Below are 18,908 nucleotides of genomic sequence, written 5' to 3'. Positions count from 1 at the left end.
GGTCACATCCACATGAGTTTTGTACCATATTTAAACGTATGATTATACATACATACTTATATTTATATTATATTTAATACATATGGATAGAAATTCTTATTTTATATTTAATATTTTTAGCTTATATAATATTAAGTATAAAAATATTATTTTCTTATTAACCAAATTTATTAATTTTTTTGACATACAATTGCATTTTTATAAAAAATACTAATAAATCCAATATCATAAAATAGAATCTAAATATATATCTTATAATGTCAAACAAATTTTATTAATCATTATTTTTTTATTTAAATGTGTTATATATTTTGAATTTTAATATTTATTAAATTGTAACTATATTCAATATTTTTCATTAAATGTATATTTTATTTACACTTTTATTAGATTAAATATTAAATAAATTTATTTTATCATTTAAAATATATATATATGAGAACTTGGAAAATAGTAACAAAATAATATTTTTGAATATAGGTAATAATTGAAGTACATGTCCTTATATTTTGAATTTTTATATTATTAAAATGCAACTATATTCAATAGCTTTTCATTAAATTTATATTTTATTTACATTTTTATTAGATTAAATATTAAATAAATTTATTTTATCATTTAAAATTTGTATATGAAAATCGAATAATAGAAATAAAATAATATTTTCGAATATAGCTAATAGTTATAATAGTTATACCCTCTCCACATAATATCCTAAAGAATATTTACCCGTATTGTTGATTGATTTATAATAATTATAATTAACACCATTGAATTACATATTCTGATTCATGCTCGTGCTTTTATTAAAGTTATCGGAGTTGCGGTGAGTTGTAGTATTGGTTTAGATGTGAATTGAGCAAGTGATTGAAGTGTATTGAATACAATTGGAACAAGGCAGGGTCCCTGTATTTTATCAATATTAGGACTCCTCTTCTCAACAGAAAACGTAAGTAACGAGGTAAATTATTTATTATTCTTACTCCTTTATTAAGTAGATTTTCTATAACTCTGACTGTATATATATTTGGTCTGTGTTCTTTAATCGATATTGTAGTTTCTTGTTATACACTATGTGTTTTTCAGTATTAAGTTGTGTGTTTTCGTGTCATAGAGTTATATTTGATTGATGGATTAGGTAAGAAGTAGGGGTGGTGGTGATAGTGGTAGTAATTTAGGGAGAAGAGTTTCTCGGGAGGGGTAAGGGTCAACTAATGTCTAATTTCGAGTAGGTACGCTGAATGTAGGTTCTCTGACCGGGAAATTTTTAGAGCTTGTTGATATGTTAAAGAAAAGAAAGGTAGATGTGGTTTGCATTCAGGAAACTAAGTGGAAGGGTGGTAGCACTAAGGAAGTTAACGGGTTTAAATTGTGGTATTCAGGGGTTGGTAATACAAGGAATGATGTGGGTATTATGATAAGTTCGCTCATGAAGGAGAATATAGTAGAAGTGAATAGAGTCAGTGATAGGATTATGAAGATTAAATTCGTAGTTAATGAAGAGGTCGTTAATATTGTAAGTGTGTATGCACCCCATGTTGGCTTGTGTGAGTTGGCGAGAAAGAATTTCTGGGATTGTTTGGATGAAATAGTTAGGTTGATACCTGGGGACCAGATTTTATATATAGAAGGTGATTTTAATGGACATATTGGCGAATAGTCGGATTATTATGTAGGCATTCATGGGGGTTTTGGTTTTGGGATGAGGAACAAGAGTGGGTGGGATCTTTTGGAGTTTGCATTGGCACGTGAATTAGTGATTGTTAATTCTTGTTTCAAAAAAGGGATGATCATCTGATTACTTTTAGGAGTGGAGGTTGTAACTCACAAATCGATTATCTTCTTACGAGAAAAGGCAACATGGATTGTAAAGATTGTAAATTATTGTCGGGCGAGGCATGTACTACTCAAAATCGTTTGTTGGTAATGGATATATGTATGAGGAAAAGAGTAGTATAAGATAATAGAGAGGTGACACCGAACATTTTATGGAAAAATCTAAAGAGAGATAAAGTAGGTATTTTTATAGAAAGGATTGGTTTGGCAGGAGACGGATTTTATGATGAGGATGTTAATAGAATGTGGAATCGATGGGCCTGTACAATCACAAATGTAGCTACAGATATGTTAGGTGTTACCTCAAGAAAGGTTCAGGTGCAGAAGGAAGCTTGGTGGTGGGACCAGGAGGTGCAGGAGCGAGTAAAAATTAAACATAATTATTTTAGGGAACTTTTGTGTTGCCAAGATGATGAACAAGTTGATATGAGAAGAATTTTATATAAGGAAGCTAAACGTACGGCCAAGAAGACAGTAGCGAAGGCAAAATCAAAGGCATATGAGGCTATGTATAATCACCTTGGTACAAAAGAGGGTCAAAATGGTATTTATAGATTGGCGAAGGTTAGAGAAAGGAGGAGAAGGGATTTAGGTTTTGTTAAGTGTATAAAGGATGTTAATGGACACGTGCTATTGAAAGATAAGGATATTCGGAACAGATGGCATAACTATTTTAGGGAGTTATTTAATGAGGAGAGAATAGGTGTTAGGGAGATATGAGCAGCTAGTGAGTCTAGCCTAGACTTTGGTGTTCAGCCTTCTATGAGCAGAGCCGAAGTTAATGGAGCATTATATAAGATGGGTAGAGGTAAAGCTACGGGGCTTGATCAAATACCTATAGAGGTATGGTTGTGTTTGGGTGAAGAGGGAGAGCAATGGCTACCGAGGTTATTCGACACTATACTTCAGACTATTGACATACCGCAGGAATGGAGGTTTAGCATGGTAGTTCTGATCTATAAAAATAAGGGAGATGCACAGAACTGTAGCAATTATCGTGGTATTAAGCTTTTAAGTCATACTATGAAACTATGGGAAAAAGTGATTGAAACTAGGTTAAGAAGTAAGGTGGAAGTGTCTGGAAAATCAATTTGGCCTTATGCCGGCAGGTCGACCATGGAAGCAATTCACCTTCTTAGACAGTTGATGGAGAAATATCGTGTACATAGTAAAGACCTACACTTGGTGTTCATAGATTTGGAGAAAGCATATGATAGTGTTCCGCATGAGGTAATTTGGGAAAGTTTTGTGGCTAAAGGGGTGCCATGGATATATTTGAGGGTGATACAAGAAATGTATTTTCAGGTAAGGACGTGTGTTCGAATACCGGTTGGGGATACTCATTATTTTTGAAGGGTTTTTAGCACATAAACGCAGCGAAAATGAAAATTTAATCTTTAAAAAAACCGAAACCCTCCGCAGGATCCATGCGAAAAAATAATATTTAATTCGTAGTTCAGTGTGTTTACCTTAAAAAGCTTTACGTTAATGGAAAGATGGAGGTCTTTAATAGCGATCCAAAAAATGATGAACGGAGATCCTTAGCAGCTGCTCCTCAAGTGTGAAGCACTCCACCGGTATCCACCAAGAAAAACGATGTAATGAAGGAGGAGGAGATGGAGAGAATTAGGGTTTTGTAAATCTTTTTGGTTGAGGCAAAAATAGGGTCTATAATAGTATATTTATAGGCAAAATTTTCAGTTGAAAATTTTCCAATAAAATATTATTATTATTAACCCTTTATTATTCTCACTAATAATTAAAACACCTTTTAATTATTAATCCTTTTTCTAAACTCTTTAAAAATAATTCTCTCACTTGTTTTAATTTCCAAAAATTAAATTCTTAATTAATAATATTAAGAACCTTTTCTTAATTAATTTATAATCAATTAAATCTCATTTAATCAATTATTAAATTTGCTAATTAATTATGTATTTCATAAATAAATAATTATCAGCCATTATTAATTGATTCCTCCACCATTAAATCATTCTCTTTTATGGTGTGACCCTGTAGGTTCAATATTAAGCCGGTAGTAGAAATAAATAATAATAAAACTATTTTATCATTATTTATATAAATTCTCTAATTCATTAAATATGATTAATTAATTAATCATATTTATTCTACATCGTAAGGGATACTTCTGAGCATATCGCGACTATCCGGATAATACGAATTCACTGCTTAGAATACTAAGAACTTATTCAGTGAGTAGTTACCGTACAATCAATTCCTTCTACCCTGCAATGTCACGATTAAATACAAGGCATGGAACTTATGTCAAGCCTATCTTATTTAATCACTTGCTTTCCCATTCACTATGCTTAGTTCTATTTGATGTAAATTAGAAACTGAAGGCTTTTTAGCACATAAACGCAGCGAAAATGTAAATTTAAATCTTAAAAAAAACCGAAACCCTCCGCAGGATCCATGCGATAAATAATATTTAATTCGTAGTTCAGTATGTTTACCTTAAGAAGTTTTACGTTAATGGAAAGATGGAGGTCTTTAAAGGCGATCCAAAAAATGATGAACGGAGATCCTTAGCAGCTGCTCCTTAAGTGTGAAGCACTCCACCGGTATCCACCAAGAAAACGATATAATGAAGGAGGAGGAGATGGAGAGAATTAGGGTTTTGTAAATCTTTTTGGTTGAGGCAAAAATAGGGTCTATAATAGTATATTTATAGGCAAAATTTTCAGCTAAAAATTTTCCTATAAAATATTATTATTATTAACCATTTATTATTCTCACTAATAATTAAAACACCTTTTAATTATTAATCCTTTTTCTAAACTCTTTAGAAATAATTCTCTCACTTGATTTAATTTCCAAAAATTAAATTCTTAATTAATAATATTAAGAACCTTTTCTTAATTAATTTATAATCAATTAAATCTCATTTAATCAATTATTAAATTTGCCAATTAATTATTTATTTTATAAATAAATAATTATCAGTCATTATTAATTAATTCCTTCACCATTAAATCATTCTCTTTTATGGTGTGACCCTATAGGTTCAATATTAAGCCGGTAGTAGAAATAAATAATAATAAAACTATTTTATCATTATTTATATAAATTCTCTAATTCATTAAATATGATTAATTAATTAATCATATTTATTCTACATCGTGAGGGATACTTCTCAGCATATCGCGACTATCCATATAATACGAATTCACTGCTTAGAATACCAAGAACCTATTCAGTGAGTAGTTACCGTACAATTAATTCCTTCTATCCTGCAATGTCACGATTAAATACAAGGCATGGAACTTGTGTCAAGCCTATCTTATTTAATCACTTGCTTTCCCATTCACTATGCTTAGTTCTATTTAATGTAAATTAGAAACTCCTTTCTAATTTCATTCACTCTGGCCAGAGATTCCTGAACTAACATAAGTGGATCAGCATTGAACATTCTCTTCCTACACTGGAAGTGGTAGATCCTTTATTGATCATACACTACCTTCGTGTACAAATTCCTATACCCAGTAGAGCCCTTATAATTGTCCCTTGAGACTAAGAACTAAACCAAAGCATAGTTCAGTGTACACAAGATGACTATGATGACCTCAAGTCTAAGGATACTTGTACAACTATCACTATGTGAACAACTGCTGACACGTGAGTGAACTCCATGTTGTTCAGCTGTGTGAGTCATATTCAGTGAACTTATTCTATAATAAGCACCTACATACTAGCTAGAGTGTCACCACATAAATATCTATGAGAACAGACATCCTTCATAATGAAGCAAGCATAGTATGTACCGATCTTTGCGGATTATTAATTACCAGTTAGTAATCCTACGACCATGAACTATTTAAGTTTAGAGTTATCATCTTTTAGGTCTCATTATTATGATCTCATCACAATCCATAAAAAGCTTTACTCTAAACTGTGGTATATCTTATTTAAACATTTAAATAGATAGAGCCCGCAATAAAAACAAAACAAGTCTTTTATTAATATCAATGAAATCAAAACAGATTACATAAAAGTTATTCCTAAATCCTCATACATGATTGGACTTAGGACATATCTCTTTCAATCTCCCACTTGTACTAAAGCCAATCACTCTGGTATCTAATACCCATCTTGTCTTTATGACGATCAAAGTGACTCTGAGAAAGTGGCTTTTGTGAGTGGGTCTGCTACATTGTTATGTGTGTCAACTCTCTCGACGTTGACATCTCCTCTATTTTCAACTCAGATTCACCACCAAAAACAAGAAAAATGTCATGAGTCCGTCGCAAGTACTTAAGGATGTTTTTCACTGCTTTCCAGTGGTCTTCACCTGGATTGGACTGATATCTGCTCGTCACACTAATTGAATAAGAAACATCAGGCCTTGTACACAACATCGCGTACATGATAGATCCTATTGCTGAAGCATAAGGAATCTTACTCATACGCTCTCTTTCCTTAGGTGTCTTAGGAGACATTTTTTCGGAAAGGGACACTCCATGGCTCATCGGTATGAGACCTCTTTTGGAGTTTTTCATGCTAAACCTTTTAAGCACTTTCTGGATGTATGTACCCTGGGTAAGACCTATCATTCTTCTAGATCTATCTCTATAGATCTTCATACTGAGAATGTAGGATGCTTCTCCCAAGTCCTTCATGGTGAAGTTCTTTGATAGCCAAACTTTGACTGATTGTAGCATCGGTATATCATTTCCTATAAGAAGTATGTCATCCACATACAATACAAGAAATGTTACCGCGCTCCCACTAACCTTCTTGTAGACACATGGTTCATCTATGTTTTTGATAAAACCAAACTCTTTGATTGTCTCATCAAAATGGATGTTTCATCTACGAGAAGCTTGCCTTAAACCATATATGGTTCACAACAGCTTACACACTAGGTGTTCATTTCCCTTGGAAAGAAAACCCTCTGGTTGTGTCATATACACTTCTTCCTCAAGTTCCCCATTGAGGAAGGCCGTTTTCACGTCCATTTGTCAGATCTTATAGTCGTGGTAAGCAGCAATCGCAAGCAAAATCCGAATTGATTTTAACAGGGCTACAGGCGAAAAAAGTTTCATCAAAGTCAATCCCTTGCCTTTGTTTGAATCCTTTTGCCACGAGCCTGGCCTTATAGGTCTCTACCTGTCCATCTGCTCCAATCTTTCTTTTGTATACCCACCTGCACCCAATATGCTTAACACCTTCAGGCGCCTCAACCAGAGTCCATACTTGGTTGGTATACATAGATTCCATTTCAGATTTCATGGCACTATGCCATTTCTCTGAGTCAACACTACTCATAGCCTCATTATAGGTCACAGGGTCGTCATCATCAATGATTGACAACTCATTGTCATTCTCAATGACAAGGCCATAATACTTCTCAGGTTGGCGAGACACTCTCCCTGTCCTACGAATGGGTTGTTCCACAGAAGGTTGTTCAGTCTGAACAGGTGTTTCCACTTGATCCGTAGTAGTTTGTGCTTCTTGAACTTCATCAAGTTCAATTTTGCTCCCACTGTTTCCTTCAAAGATAAACTCCTTTTCCAAGAAGGTAGCATGTCTGGAGACAAACACCCGATGGTCGGTGTAAAAGTAATACCCCAAAGTCTCTTTAGGATATCCCACAAAATTACATTTTACGGATCGAGATTCCAGCTTATCTGGGTCAACTTTCTTGACATAAGTTGGACATCCCCAAATCTTAACGTGTTTAAGACTCAGTTTCCTTTCTTTCCATATCTCATATGGAGCTTGAGGAACAGATTTGGAAGGCACCTTATTCAGTAAATATGTTGAGGTTTCCAATGCATAACCCCATAGGAATACTGGAAGATTCGCATAGCTCATCATGGACCGAACCATGTCTAACAAAGTTCGATTTCTCCTCTCAGATACCTCATTTAACTGTGGAGTATATGAAGGAGTCCACTGGGAGACTATACCATTTTCTTTGAGATAATCCAGAAACTCTCCATTCAAGTATTCACCACCTCGATCTGATCGAAGAGTTATAATATCGTGTTTGGTTTGTTTCTCCACTTCATGTTTATATTCTTTGAACTTTTTAAAGGCTTCAGACTTGTGTTTCATCAAATACACATATCCAAATCTAGATCTATCATCTATGAAAGTAATGAAGTATGAAAATCCACCAATGGCTTGCGTAGACATTGGTCCACATACATCTGTGTGTACCAATCCTAGCAAATCTGCAGCCCTCTCTCCATGTCCACTAAATGGAGATTTGGTCATTTTACCCAATAGACAAGACTCGCATGTAGGATATGATTCAAAATCAAAGGGGTCAAGTAACCCTTCCTTATGCAATGTCCGCAGTCTATTTTCACTAATTTGACCTAGCCTACAGTGCCATAAATAGGTCATATTTTCATCATCTCGTTTTCTTTTATTAGTTTGTTCAATCTGAAGTAAATCATGCTCTACGTCACATACATACAGACCATTATTTAAAATGCCACGTCCAAAAGAACATTATCTCTAAGGATAGAACATTCATTATTCTTAATAATAAATGAAAAACCATCCACATCCAACATAGGAATAGAAACAATATTCCTCACAATAGAGGGAACGTAATAACAATTATTCAAAATAATAGTCTTGCCCGTAGGCATATGCAAACTAAATGATCCTACAGATATGGCCGCAACCCTTGCTCCATTGCCCATACGTAGAATCACCTCATCTTTTTCAAGAGTCCTACTTCCCTTTAGTCCTTGCAACGAATTGCAAATATGAGAACCACAGGCGGTATCTAATACCCAAGTAGAAATTTGACCTAGTGACATATTAACTTCGATCATGAACATGCCTGAATCAGAAGCGGTAGTCTTACTACCCTTCTTCTTCTTCAATTCTACAAGGTAAACCTTGCAGTTCCTCTTCCAGTGCCCCAACTTGTTACAGTGAAAACAAACAGCTAAATTAGGACCAATCAACTTGTGAGCATCTAGTATGCTCCGGAGTGATAGTGTAGAAGACATGACGAATATAGTAAATCTGTAAATGATAAACATATAACAACACTTAGCAAATATTCAATTTCATTTCAAAACACTATATGAATCGGGTCTTTATTCATAAGTGTCTCCCACTAGTTTATCTAATTTTTTCAACCCCCTAAGTGAAAATTAAGCATTCATAATGCTAGTGGGAATAGGGATCCTACATTCCGTCACACAACCTCGGCTGTGGCATGAAACGTCATGTAATGTTCAATAGGCAGACAACTCTTGTCAATTACATCTTATGTTATTCCCTAATATAAGTTTAGCCTCTTGAATAATTGAGTCACAGCTGTGGCACGACAAACTCAATATTCTAAGTCAAGTCTAACCCAACATTTCGTACAATTGAATCAGTCTCCAACGGCCCACGGCTGTAGCACGTACCGACCTTTAGATTCTAATTCAATATACACATCTCTATGTAATGGACAAGTATTTCTTATTTCGAAATCAAAGCCCTCGGCTGTAGCATGAAACAACAATGATTTAAAAATAAGAACAACTTCCTACCATGTTGGAAGGCTATGACCGACACAAGCCCGTTGTGTCATTGGCCAATTACTACTTGATATTATTTAATTTTAGAGGGATTATATTACGTTACAATCATAATTATATTATAAAGAGATTCTTCCTTTTAAATTAAATATTTCAAATCAATAATCGATAATCAGATGATTCCCAGATCGGGTGGAGCATTGTCAAGAGGTGTCACTCAATAACCCTTTCTTATAGATAGAAATCTGTTGTTGACAGAATCATTCTTTCTCTCAATATTGAAAATTCATATTCAATTACGTGTTTCATAAACACAAGAATCTCATGATCGTATTCATAATATTTATTGTTAAGGCAAGAAATGATTCATATTCTAGATTTTCTAGAGCACGCCTTATATTGATTTAAGTTCACTTAAATCTATCATCGCATGGTAAACATAGGCATATATCTCATATATAAAATTAAATAAACAAGTAAATGTAAAGTGCAATAAAGTAAATGTGTTTGGTTATGGCCCCATCCTATGTGATCTTTATCAAGCTCATGATAAAGTTCAAGGTCAATCTAATATGGTGATGGAAATAAATACAACTACTTATTACATAAGTCTTCTTCTTTGTTTAGACTTCTTGTATGCCTCGTCTTCTTCTTTGTATCACCTCCATTAGATAGCCTTCTTGAGTCTTCAATTACATTACATGATTGAAAGTAAAACTAATCTAATGAACTTACAAGAATAACTCGAGTTACATTCAAGATTTATGATTACAAAGATTGACGACATGCAAGTCGTATTTAAAACCAAAACCAAAACCATTACACTAAGGTCGAAAGGCCATAACCATACACCATGCTCATACAACACATAAAAGCATGTTAAAACACATAATCTGATCTTAACATATCATATTATCCATGATCTAATCATAAAAAGAAAATATGACAAAAATCAGAAAAATCAGAATCAAATCAGAAAAACAAGAATCACTGTTTACGGGCAGTAAACGACGTCAAACGCCTTACAGATGAGTCGTTGATAGCTTTAGCTATCAGTCTTGTTCAGAATCTTGTTTACCTATGGAATAGGGTATTCGTTTGCATAAATCGGACACCAGACCCAGATTTCAGCAAATCTGCAGCAGCCAATTCAGAATCCGTATCTAATATGATTCTCATAATTAGAACAAACATAAATCATGTATATATCAGTATATATACAGATTACATAATCATCTTATGATTATACAACTCACATGAATATCATATATTCAAAACCATACATATATAAGCATATTATATCAAGATCAAATCATGGCGAATCACGTACATGCTCATAAATCGAAAACAGTTAAACACATAAATGAATTAAAAACTTTTCGCAAGTAGCTCTGATGCCATTGAAGGGTTTTTAACACATAAACGCAGTGAAAACGTAAATTTAAATCTTAAAAAAAACGAAACCCTCCGCAGGATCCATGCGAAAAATAATATTTAATTCGTAGTTCAGTATGTTTACCTTAAGAAGTTTTACGTTAATGGAAAGATGGAGGTCTTTAATGGTGATCCAAAAAACGATGAACGGAGATCCTTAGCAGCTGATCCTCAAGTGTGAAGCACTCCACCGGTATCCACCAAGAAAACGATGTAATGAAGGAGGAGGAGATGGAGAGAATTAGGGTTTTGTAAATCTTTTTGGTTGAGGCAAAAATAGGGTCTATAATAGTATATTTATAGGCAAAATTTTCAGTTGAAAATTTTCCCATAAAATATTATTATTATTAACCCTTTATTATTCTCACTAATAATTAAAACACCTTTTAATTATTAATCCTTTTTCTAAACTCTTTAGAAATAATTCTCTCACTTGTTTTAATTTCCAAAAATTAAATTCTTAATTAATAATATTAAGAACCTTTTCTTAATTAATTTATAATCAATTAAATCTCAATTAATCAATTATTAAATTTTCCAATTAATTATTTATTTCATAAATAAATAATTATCAGCCATTATTAATTAATTCCTCCACCATTAAATCATTCTCTTTTATTGTGTGACCCTGTAGGTTCAATATTAAGCCGATAGTAGAAATAAATAATAATAAAACTACTTTATCATTATTTATATAAATTCTCTAATTCATTAAATATGATTAATTAATTAATCATATTTATTCTACATCGTGAGGGATACTTCTCAGCATATCGCGACTATCCGGATAATACGAATTCACTGCTTAGAATATCAAGAACCTATTCAGTGAGTAGCTACTGTACAATCAATTCCTTCTACCCTGCAATGTCACGATTAAATACAAGGCATGGAATTTGTGTCAAGCCTATCTTATTTAATCACTTGCTTTCCCATTCACTATGCTTAGTTCTATTTAATGTAAATTAGAAACTCTTTTCTAATTTCATTCACTCTGGCCAGAGATTCCTGAACTAGCATAAGTGGATCAGCATTGAACATTCTCTTCCTTCACTGGAAGGGGTAGATCCTTTATTGATCATACACTATCTTCGTGTACAAATTCCTATACCCAGTAGAGCCCTTATAATTGTCCCTTGAGACTAAGAACTAAACCAAAGCATAGTTTAGTGTACACAAGATGACCATGATGACCTCAAGTCTAAGGATACTTGTACAACTATCACTATGTGAACAACTGCTGACACGTGAGTGAACTCCATCAGTTGTTCAGCTGTGTGAGTCATGTTCAGTGAACTTATTCTATAATAAGCACCTACATACTAGCTATAGTGTCACCACACAAATGTCTATGAGAACAGACATCCTTCATAATGAAGCAAGCATAGTATGTACCGATCTTTGCGGATTATTAATTACCAGTTAGTAATCCTACGACCAGAAACTATTTAAGTTTAGAGTTATCATATTTTAGGTCTCATTATTATGATCTCATCACAATCCATAAAAAGCTTTACTCTAAACTGTGGTATATCTTATTTAAACATTTAAATAGATAGAGCCCACAATAAAAACAAAACAAGTCTTTTATTAATATCAATGAAATCAAAACAGATTACATAAAAGTTAATCCTAAATTCTCATACATGATTGAACTTAGGACATATCTCTTTCAATTTTCCGATAGGAATAGGACTTCACCAAGGATCCTCGCTAAACCCATTTCTTTTTGCAGTTATAATGGATGTTCTAACTAGGAGAATTCAGGATAATGTACCTTGGTGTATGTTATTCGCGGATGATTAGTCATAATTAAGGAGACAAGGGTTGCAGTTAATGTAACATTAGAGCGATAGATGGATATATTGGAGTCTAATAGATTGCGGGTTAGTCGGTCTAAGACGGAATGTTTGTGGTGTAACTTTAGTAATCAACCGAATGATGAGGGGGTGGATGTTCTGATGGGCGATCAAGTACCGTCCCAAAGATAATTTCTGGTATTTGGGTTCCGTTTTGCATAAGGATGGGGGTATAGATGCGGATGTTACACATCGTTTCAAATCAGGATGGCTAAAATGGAGGGCTGCTACATGAGTATTGTGTGATAGGAGGGTCCCTTTTAGAGTAAAAGGAAAATTTTATAGGGGAGCGATCAGACCGGCCTTGTTATACGGGTCGGAGTGCTGGGCATTGAAAAAGGCTCAAGAGTGTAGGTTAGAGGTGGCAGAAATGAGATTGTTAAGGTGGATTTGTGGACGTACCATATGTTGAATTTTAATCGCAATGGAGGCATGGTAAAATACTTTTACACATATAAAATCCAAAATAAAAGCATATAAATCGTGGTAAAAACATAGGGATCGATTACTAACCTTTAATAGTGATCCAAAAGCAACGATCAGAGATCCTTAGCAGCTGCTCCTCAAACGTGAAGCACTCCACCGGTATCCACCAAGAAAAACGACGTTAAGGAGGAGGAGGAGGTGGAGAGAATTTGGTTTTCTAAAACTTTTGGGTTTTTGGGTTCGAATAAAATATAGGGTCTATAATAGTATATTTATAGGCAAAATTTTCAGCTGAAATTTTCCCATAAATATTATTATTATTATCCCATTTATTATTCTCATTAATAATTAAAACACCTTTTAATTATTAATCCTTTTTCTAAACACTTTAGAAATAATTCTCTCTCTTGATTTAATTTCCAAAAATTAAATTCTTAATTAATAATATTAAGAACTTTTCTTAATTAATTTATAATCAATTAAATCTCATTTAATCAATTATTAAATTTGCCAATTAATTATTTATTTCATAAATAAATAATTATTAGCCATTATTAATTAATTCTTCCACCATTAAATCATTCTCTTTTTATGGTGTGACCCTGTAGGTTCAATATTAAGCCGGTAGTAGAAATAAATAATAATAAAACTATTTTATCATTATTTATATAAATTCTCTAATTTATTAAATATGATTAATTAATTAATCACATTTATTCTACATCGTGAGGGATACTTCTCAGCATATCGCGACTATCCGGATAATATGAATTCACTGCTTAGAATACCAAGAACCTATTCAGTGAATAGTTACCGTACAATAAACTCCTTCTACCCTACAATGTCCCGATTAAATACAAGGCATGGATCTCGTGTCAAGCCTATCTAATTTAATCACTTGCTTACCATTTACTATGCGTAGTTCTATGCAAATTAGAAACTCCTTTCTAATTTCATTCACTCTGGCCAGAGATTCCTGAACTAGCATAAGTGGATCAGCCTTGAACATTCACTTCCTTCACTGGAAGGGGTAGATCCTATATTGATCATACACTATCTTCGTGTACAAATTCCTATACCCAGTAGAGCCCTAATAATTGTCCCTGGAGACTAAGAACTAAACCAAAGCATAGTTCAGTGTACACAAGATGACTATGATGACCTCAAGTCTAAGGATACTTGTACAACTATCACTATGTGAACAACTGCTGACACGTGAGTGAACTCCATCAGTTGTTCAGCTGTGCGAGTCATGTTCAGTGAACTTATTCTATAATAAGCACCTACATACTAGCTATAGTGTCACCACACAAATGTCTATGAGAACAGACATCCTTCATAATGAAGCAAGCATAGTATGTAGCGATCTCTGCGGATTATTAATTACCAGTTAGTAATCCTACGACCAGGAACTATTTATGTTTAGAGTTATCATCTTTTAGGTCTCACTATTATGATCTCATCATAATCCATAAAAAGCTTTACTCTAAACTATGGTATATCTTATTTAAACACTTAAATAGATAGAGCCCATAATAAAAACAAAACAAGTCTTTTATTAATATCAATGAAATCAAAACAGATTACACAGGAAGTTATTCCTAAATCCTAATTCATGATTGGACTTAGGACATATTCCTTTCACCATATTGGATAGATTGTCAAATGGTTTTTTCAGGGATAAATTACGAGTTGCGCCTATCGCAGAAAAAGTGAGAGAAGGTCGATTGCGTTGGTTTGGGCATATTAGGCGAAGAAGGGTAGCTGCTCCAGTGCGTAGGATGGAGGATTTAGTGGTATCAGGATCGAGAAGGAGAGGGAGACCAAGGTGGACTTGGGCTGATCTACTCACGCTGGACAAAAGGGCCCTAAACCTCAGTGATGACCTGACCTCAGATAGGAGATCTTGGCGCAGGAGGATTAGGGTGGCAGATTAGTTTGGACTTTCGTAGTTTGCATGTGTAGCTTGTAATTTAGTCCACTTTTTGGTAACTTGTAATAATTTTCTTTGTCTAGTACTTATACTTAATAAGTTTGGTAGTTTGTTCTCATAATTATTAATAGTCTTAGTTGAAATTAAATGGCTCGATAGATAAAATAAAATTCTAACTGTCAAGGCAAATGGGACAGTCTCTTATGCAAATGGGACAGTCCCTTTACAAATGAGACAGGGTATGGGACAGTCTCTTTAACTACAGAAAGAAAATTACTGAAATATAAATACAGTAATAAAGAAATCAAACAATGCAGAACACCAGGATCTCTTATGCAAATGGGACAGTCCCTTTACAAATGAGACAGGGTATGGGACAGTCTCTTTTAACTGTAGAAAGAAAATTACTGAAATATAAATGCAGTAATAAAGAAATCAAACAATGCAGAACACTAGGAGTTTTCACTTGGTTCGGCCCCTACACCTAGTCTATGGCCTACATCCAAGTCCCCATGCCAACTAGCATAGAGAATGTATTATATCCACTTAAAATAAAGTACTTACAAACTTTCCTTGATTACAAACTTGGCCCACTTGAAAGAAACCTTTCCCTAGCACACAGCTACCTAGCACAAAGCTACTTGGCCTTCCTGTTGTAATCAACCTCCCACAACCCGGGATAAGTGATATAATACACGATTCAGTTACAAGAATGTAATGTGAAAGTTTACAACTCAAACTAAGTTTCTTGTTTTTCTGGATATGAATATCTCGGGTATGGAACAAGAAAATAATTTCAGATGATGAAAGATTCTCGTGAAAGTGTTAGCTACAAATCTGAAATAAAGAGTTATATTTATAAGCAAAGTTCTAACAGATTTATTTTCAAACAAAGGATAAGATAGATAAGATTTGAATATAAGTTTGTTTGAAAATATTTGAATGAATACTTGAGAAGCTAGTATGTTAGTTGTTTGAAAAAGATAAACCAAGTAAAAGATAGGATTTGAATAATTCAAACTTGGCTTATAAGATAGGGTTTGTTTGAGATAAGTTAGAGAGATAATTATCCAGTCAAACAAGATATACATAAAACCCTAACCCTTATCTAATCCTGAGAAAGCTTCCTGAAAAATCTGAGCAGACTGCAATGCTTGAATCTCGGTTACTTGCATTCTGTTTATCTGCAATCTGAAAATCATCATAAACCTGAACTTCTAACATTCTCCCCCTTTTATGATGATGACAAAGAAAGCATAAATGCTCCCCCTATCAAAAACACTAAAGGCCTGTAAAACAAAGTTAGATACAACAGAATATATTGCAGTTTATAATATGTGCAATTATTATGAGAATGAGACAACTAAAGAATGAATGAGACACTAGATCAATATGCATAAAAGAGACAGTCTCAATCATTAAATTCTTAAAACATAACAACCCATCCCTAAACCAGGATGTCCAGTTGTTATCTAAACAGAATCCAGAATAACGATTAGACACATAAAGCACATCCAGAATCAAAGTTCAAAACCAACACAACCAACAATCAAAGTTCAACACAACCAAAACATAGTCTTAAAAACCAACACAACCAACACATAATCTTAAAAACCCAAAAGAACCATCGTCTTAAAACACATAAAATCATAAAAATTTCTCCCCCTTCATCATAAAAGGGGTCTCTAATCAGAATCGTCATCAACATTAACTAGAGCTTTGCCTTTGCCTGAACCAGAAGCCTTGTTCTGGGATGAAGGAAACACTGGAGCTGAGCCGTACTCTGAAAATAGCTTGTCAAAAGCTTCCTGAGCTGGTGCCTTTCCGTCCCTTTCACGAAGCCAGTCAAAAATCTTTGCCTTGTATTCTTCTCTGGTCATGCCAAAAACTGAAGGTGGAGGAATGGCAGGGAGTGGCAGAGGAGCAGTGATTTCTTCTAGAGTACAATCTCCAATCCAGTCTCGTTTCTTGTGCCAATACATCTTGCTCTTGTCTTGCATGGCTGACAACTGCTGAGATAGAAATTTAGTCTCTGACCCAAGCTTTAAAAACAACTTAACAAACTCCTTTTCCCATGCCTTAGCAGAGGAAACCATCCCTTCTTGCAGAGTCCCAAACTCAAAATCTATGGTCTTAGACAACTTGACATCAGAAGTATGCAATACAGAGAGTTTGGCATTGATATCATCCAAAGACGAACAAACATACTTTCTAAACATCTCAAAAGAAGCATTTAAAATACTAACTTCAGAAGTTAGTGATCCGAGAGTTTTGACAGAAGCAAAATGCTGATTAATTGAAGCTAAAGCAACAGAATTCTCTTCTAACTTAGCAAACAACGAATTTAGGACAGTATTGGTGTTTTGATCATTTGGGTCTGACGCATAATGGGGGGATTTGGGCAAACCACCAACAGAACGGTGGGCATCATCAAAGAACAAATCATTTGATTCAGAAACTACGAGACCATTCGCAGTTAAAACAGACAAGTCAAAAACAACATTCAATCTTTCTGATTTAGAAGACTCAAAAGGAACACGAAAATACTGAAAAATCTTTGTTAATAAAGCAGGGTATGGAAGATGCATGGATTCATGTTTAGCACAATGATTCATGTTGGAAATAATCAATGAAGCCAAATTACAAGGGGTTTTCTTAACAAACACAGACAGAAGAATAGAATCCTGAAATGTGACTCTATCACGACCAGATTTACGAGGCAAAACATTCGAGTGAAACAATTTAAACAATAATAAGCACATAGGAGTTAAATCAGTTACCAACAGTTTGACAAACACAGAAACAAAGTTGTCACCGAGAATAGCTTTGAGTTGTTCCTCATATTGTAATCCAGGAATCTCGTCAAACGCCTGATGAGTGGTAAATGGGCAGGGGCCTTGATCGGATACTCCTGTGAGCCTGGCCAGCAAATCCGCCTTAAAGCAAACTGGACTTCCTTTCACCGAAGAGAACACAATATTGTCGGCCAAAATCGAAAAATTTGCATAGAACTCCTTCACCAAATTTGGATAGATCACATCTGACGGCGACAACAACCCAGCACACCCAACAGCTTCAAACAACGATGATACGCCAATCCTGGAGAGAAGATCAGTATCACACAACCTTTCTTTCAGAATGGACTTGTGCCACGCCTTAGTAGTGCTTTCCTTTGCATGACGTTCGGAAGAATTAGGAGATGCTTCACTAGATGCTTCGGAAACAACTGCGGCCATACGACGACGCTTCGAACCAGACGGACCAGGGGTCGGGGTTTGGTTAGTGGTGGATCTCGAACGGCGAGCCATGGAAGAAAGAAGATTTTAGGGTTAAGAGAGAAAGAATGGGATTTTGAGAGAATGAGAGAGTAGAATGAGAAAAGAAAATAAAACGATTAAGAAAGAGAGTTTAAAAAGAAGTAGAAACTGAAGAGTTAGAGATGGAAGAGGAGATAAAGAGGTGCAAAAACAGAAGTGATGTATTGAATGAATGATACATACACGAGTTTCAAGGATATGAAAAGTCTAATCAAAAGATTTACAAAATCTAATGCTATTTACACGCATAATCACACGGACAAATAAAATAAATGAAACACAAATTCATAAACATGAGTACAAGGTATAATGAACACGAAACCTAATTTCAAAAACAAACAATAAATGCTCAACAAATATTTAAGTATTATGACATAATTCACATTTAATCACATAAATTACATAAAATCACTTAATAATTACAGAGAACACATACCTAATTCACGACGCATTTTACAAAATCTATCTTCAGCTAATGGCTTAGTGAAGATATCTGCACGCTGTTTCTCAGTAGAAATGTAAATAAGCTCAATATTACCTTTAGAAACATTATCTCGTAGAAAATGGTGACAAAAATCAATATGCT

The 18,908-nt window shown here is 34.2% G+C and overlaps 1 protein-coding gene across 1 annotated transcript; it reads left to right on the top strand.

Moving 5' to 3' along the window:
- Positions 1 to 1,282: 1,282 nt before the first annotated feature.
- LOC141691750 (uncharacterized) lies at positions 1,283 to 2,556 on the top strand. Its single transcript, XM_074496508.1, has 3 exons — positions 1,283 to 1,631; positions 1,677 to 1,748; positions 2,048 to 2,556. Exons 1-3 carry the CDS (start codon positions 1,283 to 1,285, stop codon positions 2,554 to 2,556), a joined length of 930 nt encoding a protein of 309 aa, XP_074352609.1.
- The last annotated feature ends 16,352 nt before the right edge of the window (positions 2,557 to 18,908 follow it).

Source organism: Apium graveolens, chromosome 10, assembly GCF_009905375.1.
Source record: "Apium graveolens cultivar Ventura chromosome 10, ASM990537v1, whole genome shotgun sequence".
Classification (NCBI taxonomy): Eukaryota; Viridiplantae; Streptophyta; class Magnoliopsida; order Apiales; family Apiaceae; genus Apium; species Apium graveolens.
The sequence above is the reverse complement of the archived record's forward strand: the minus strand, read 5'-3'. Positions and strand labels throughout refer to the sequence as shown.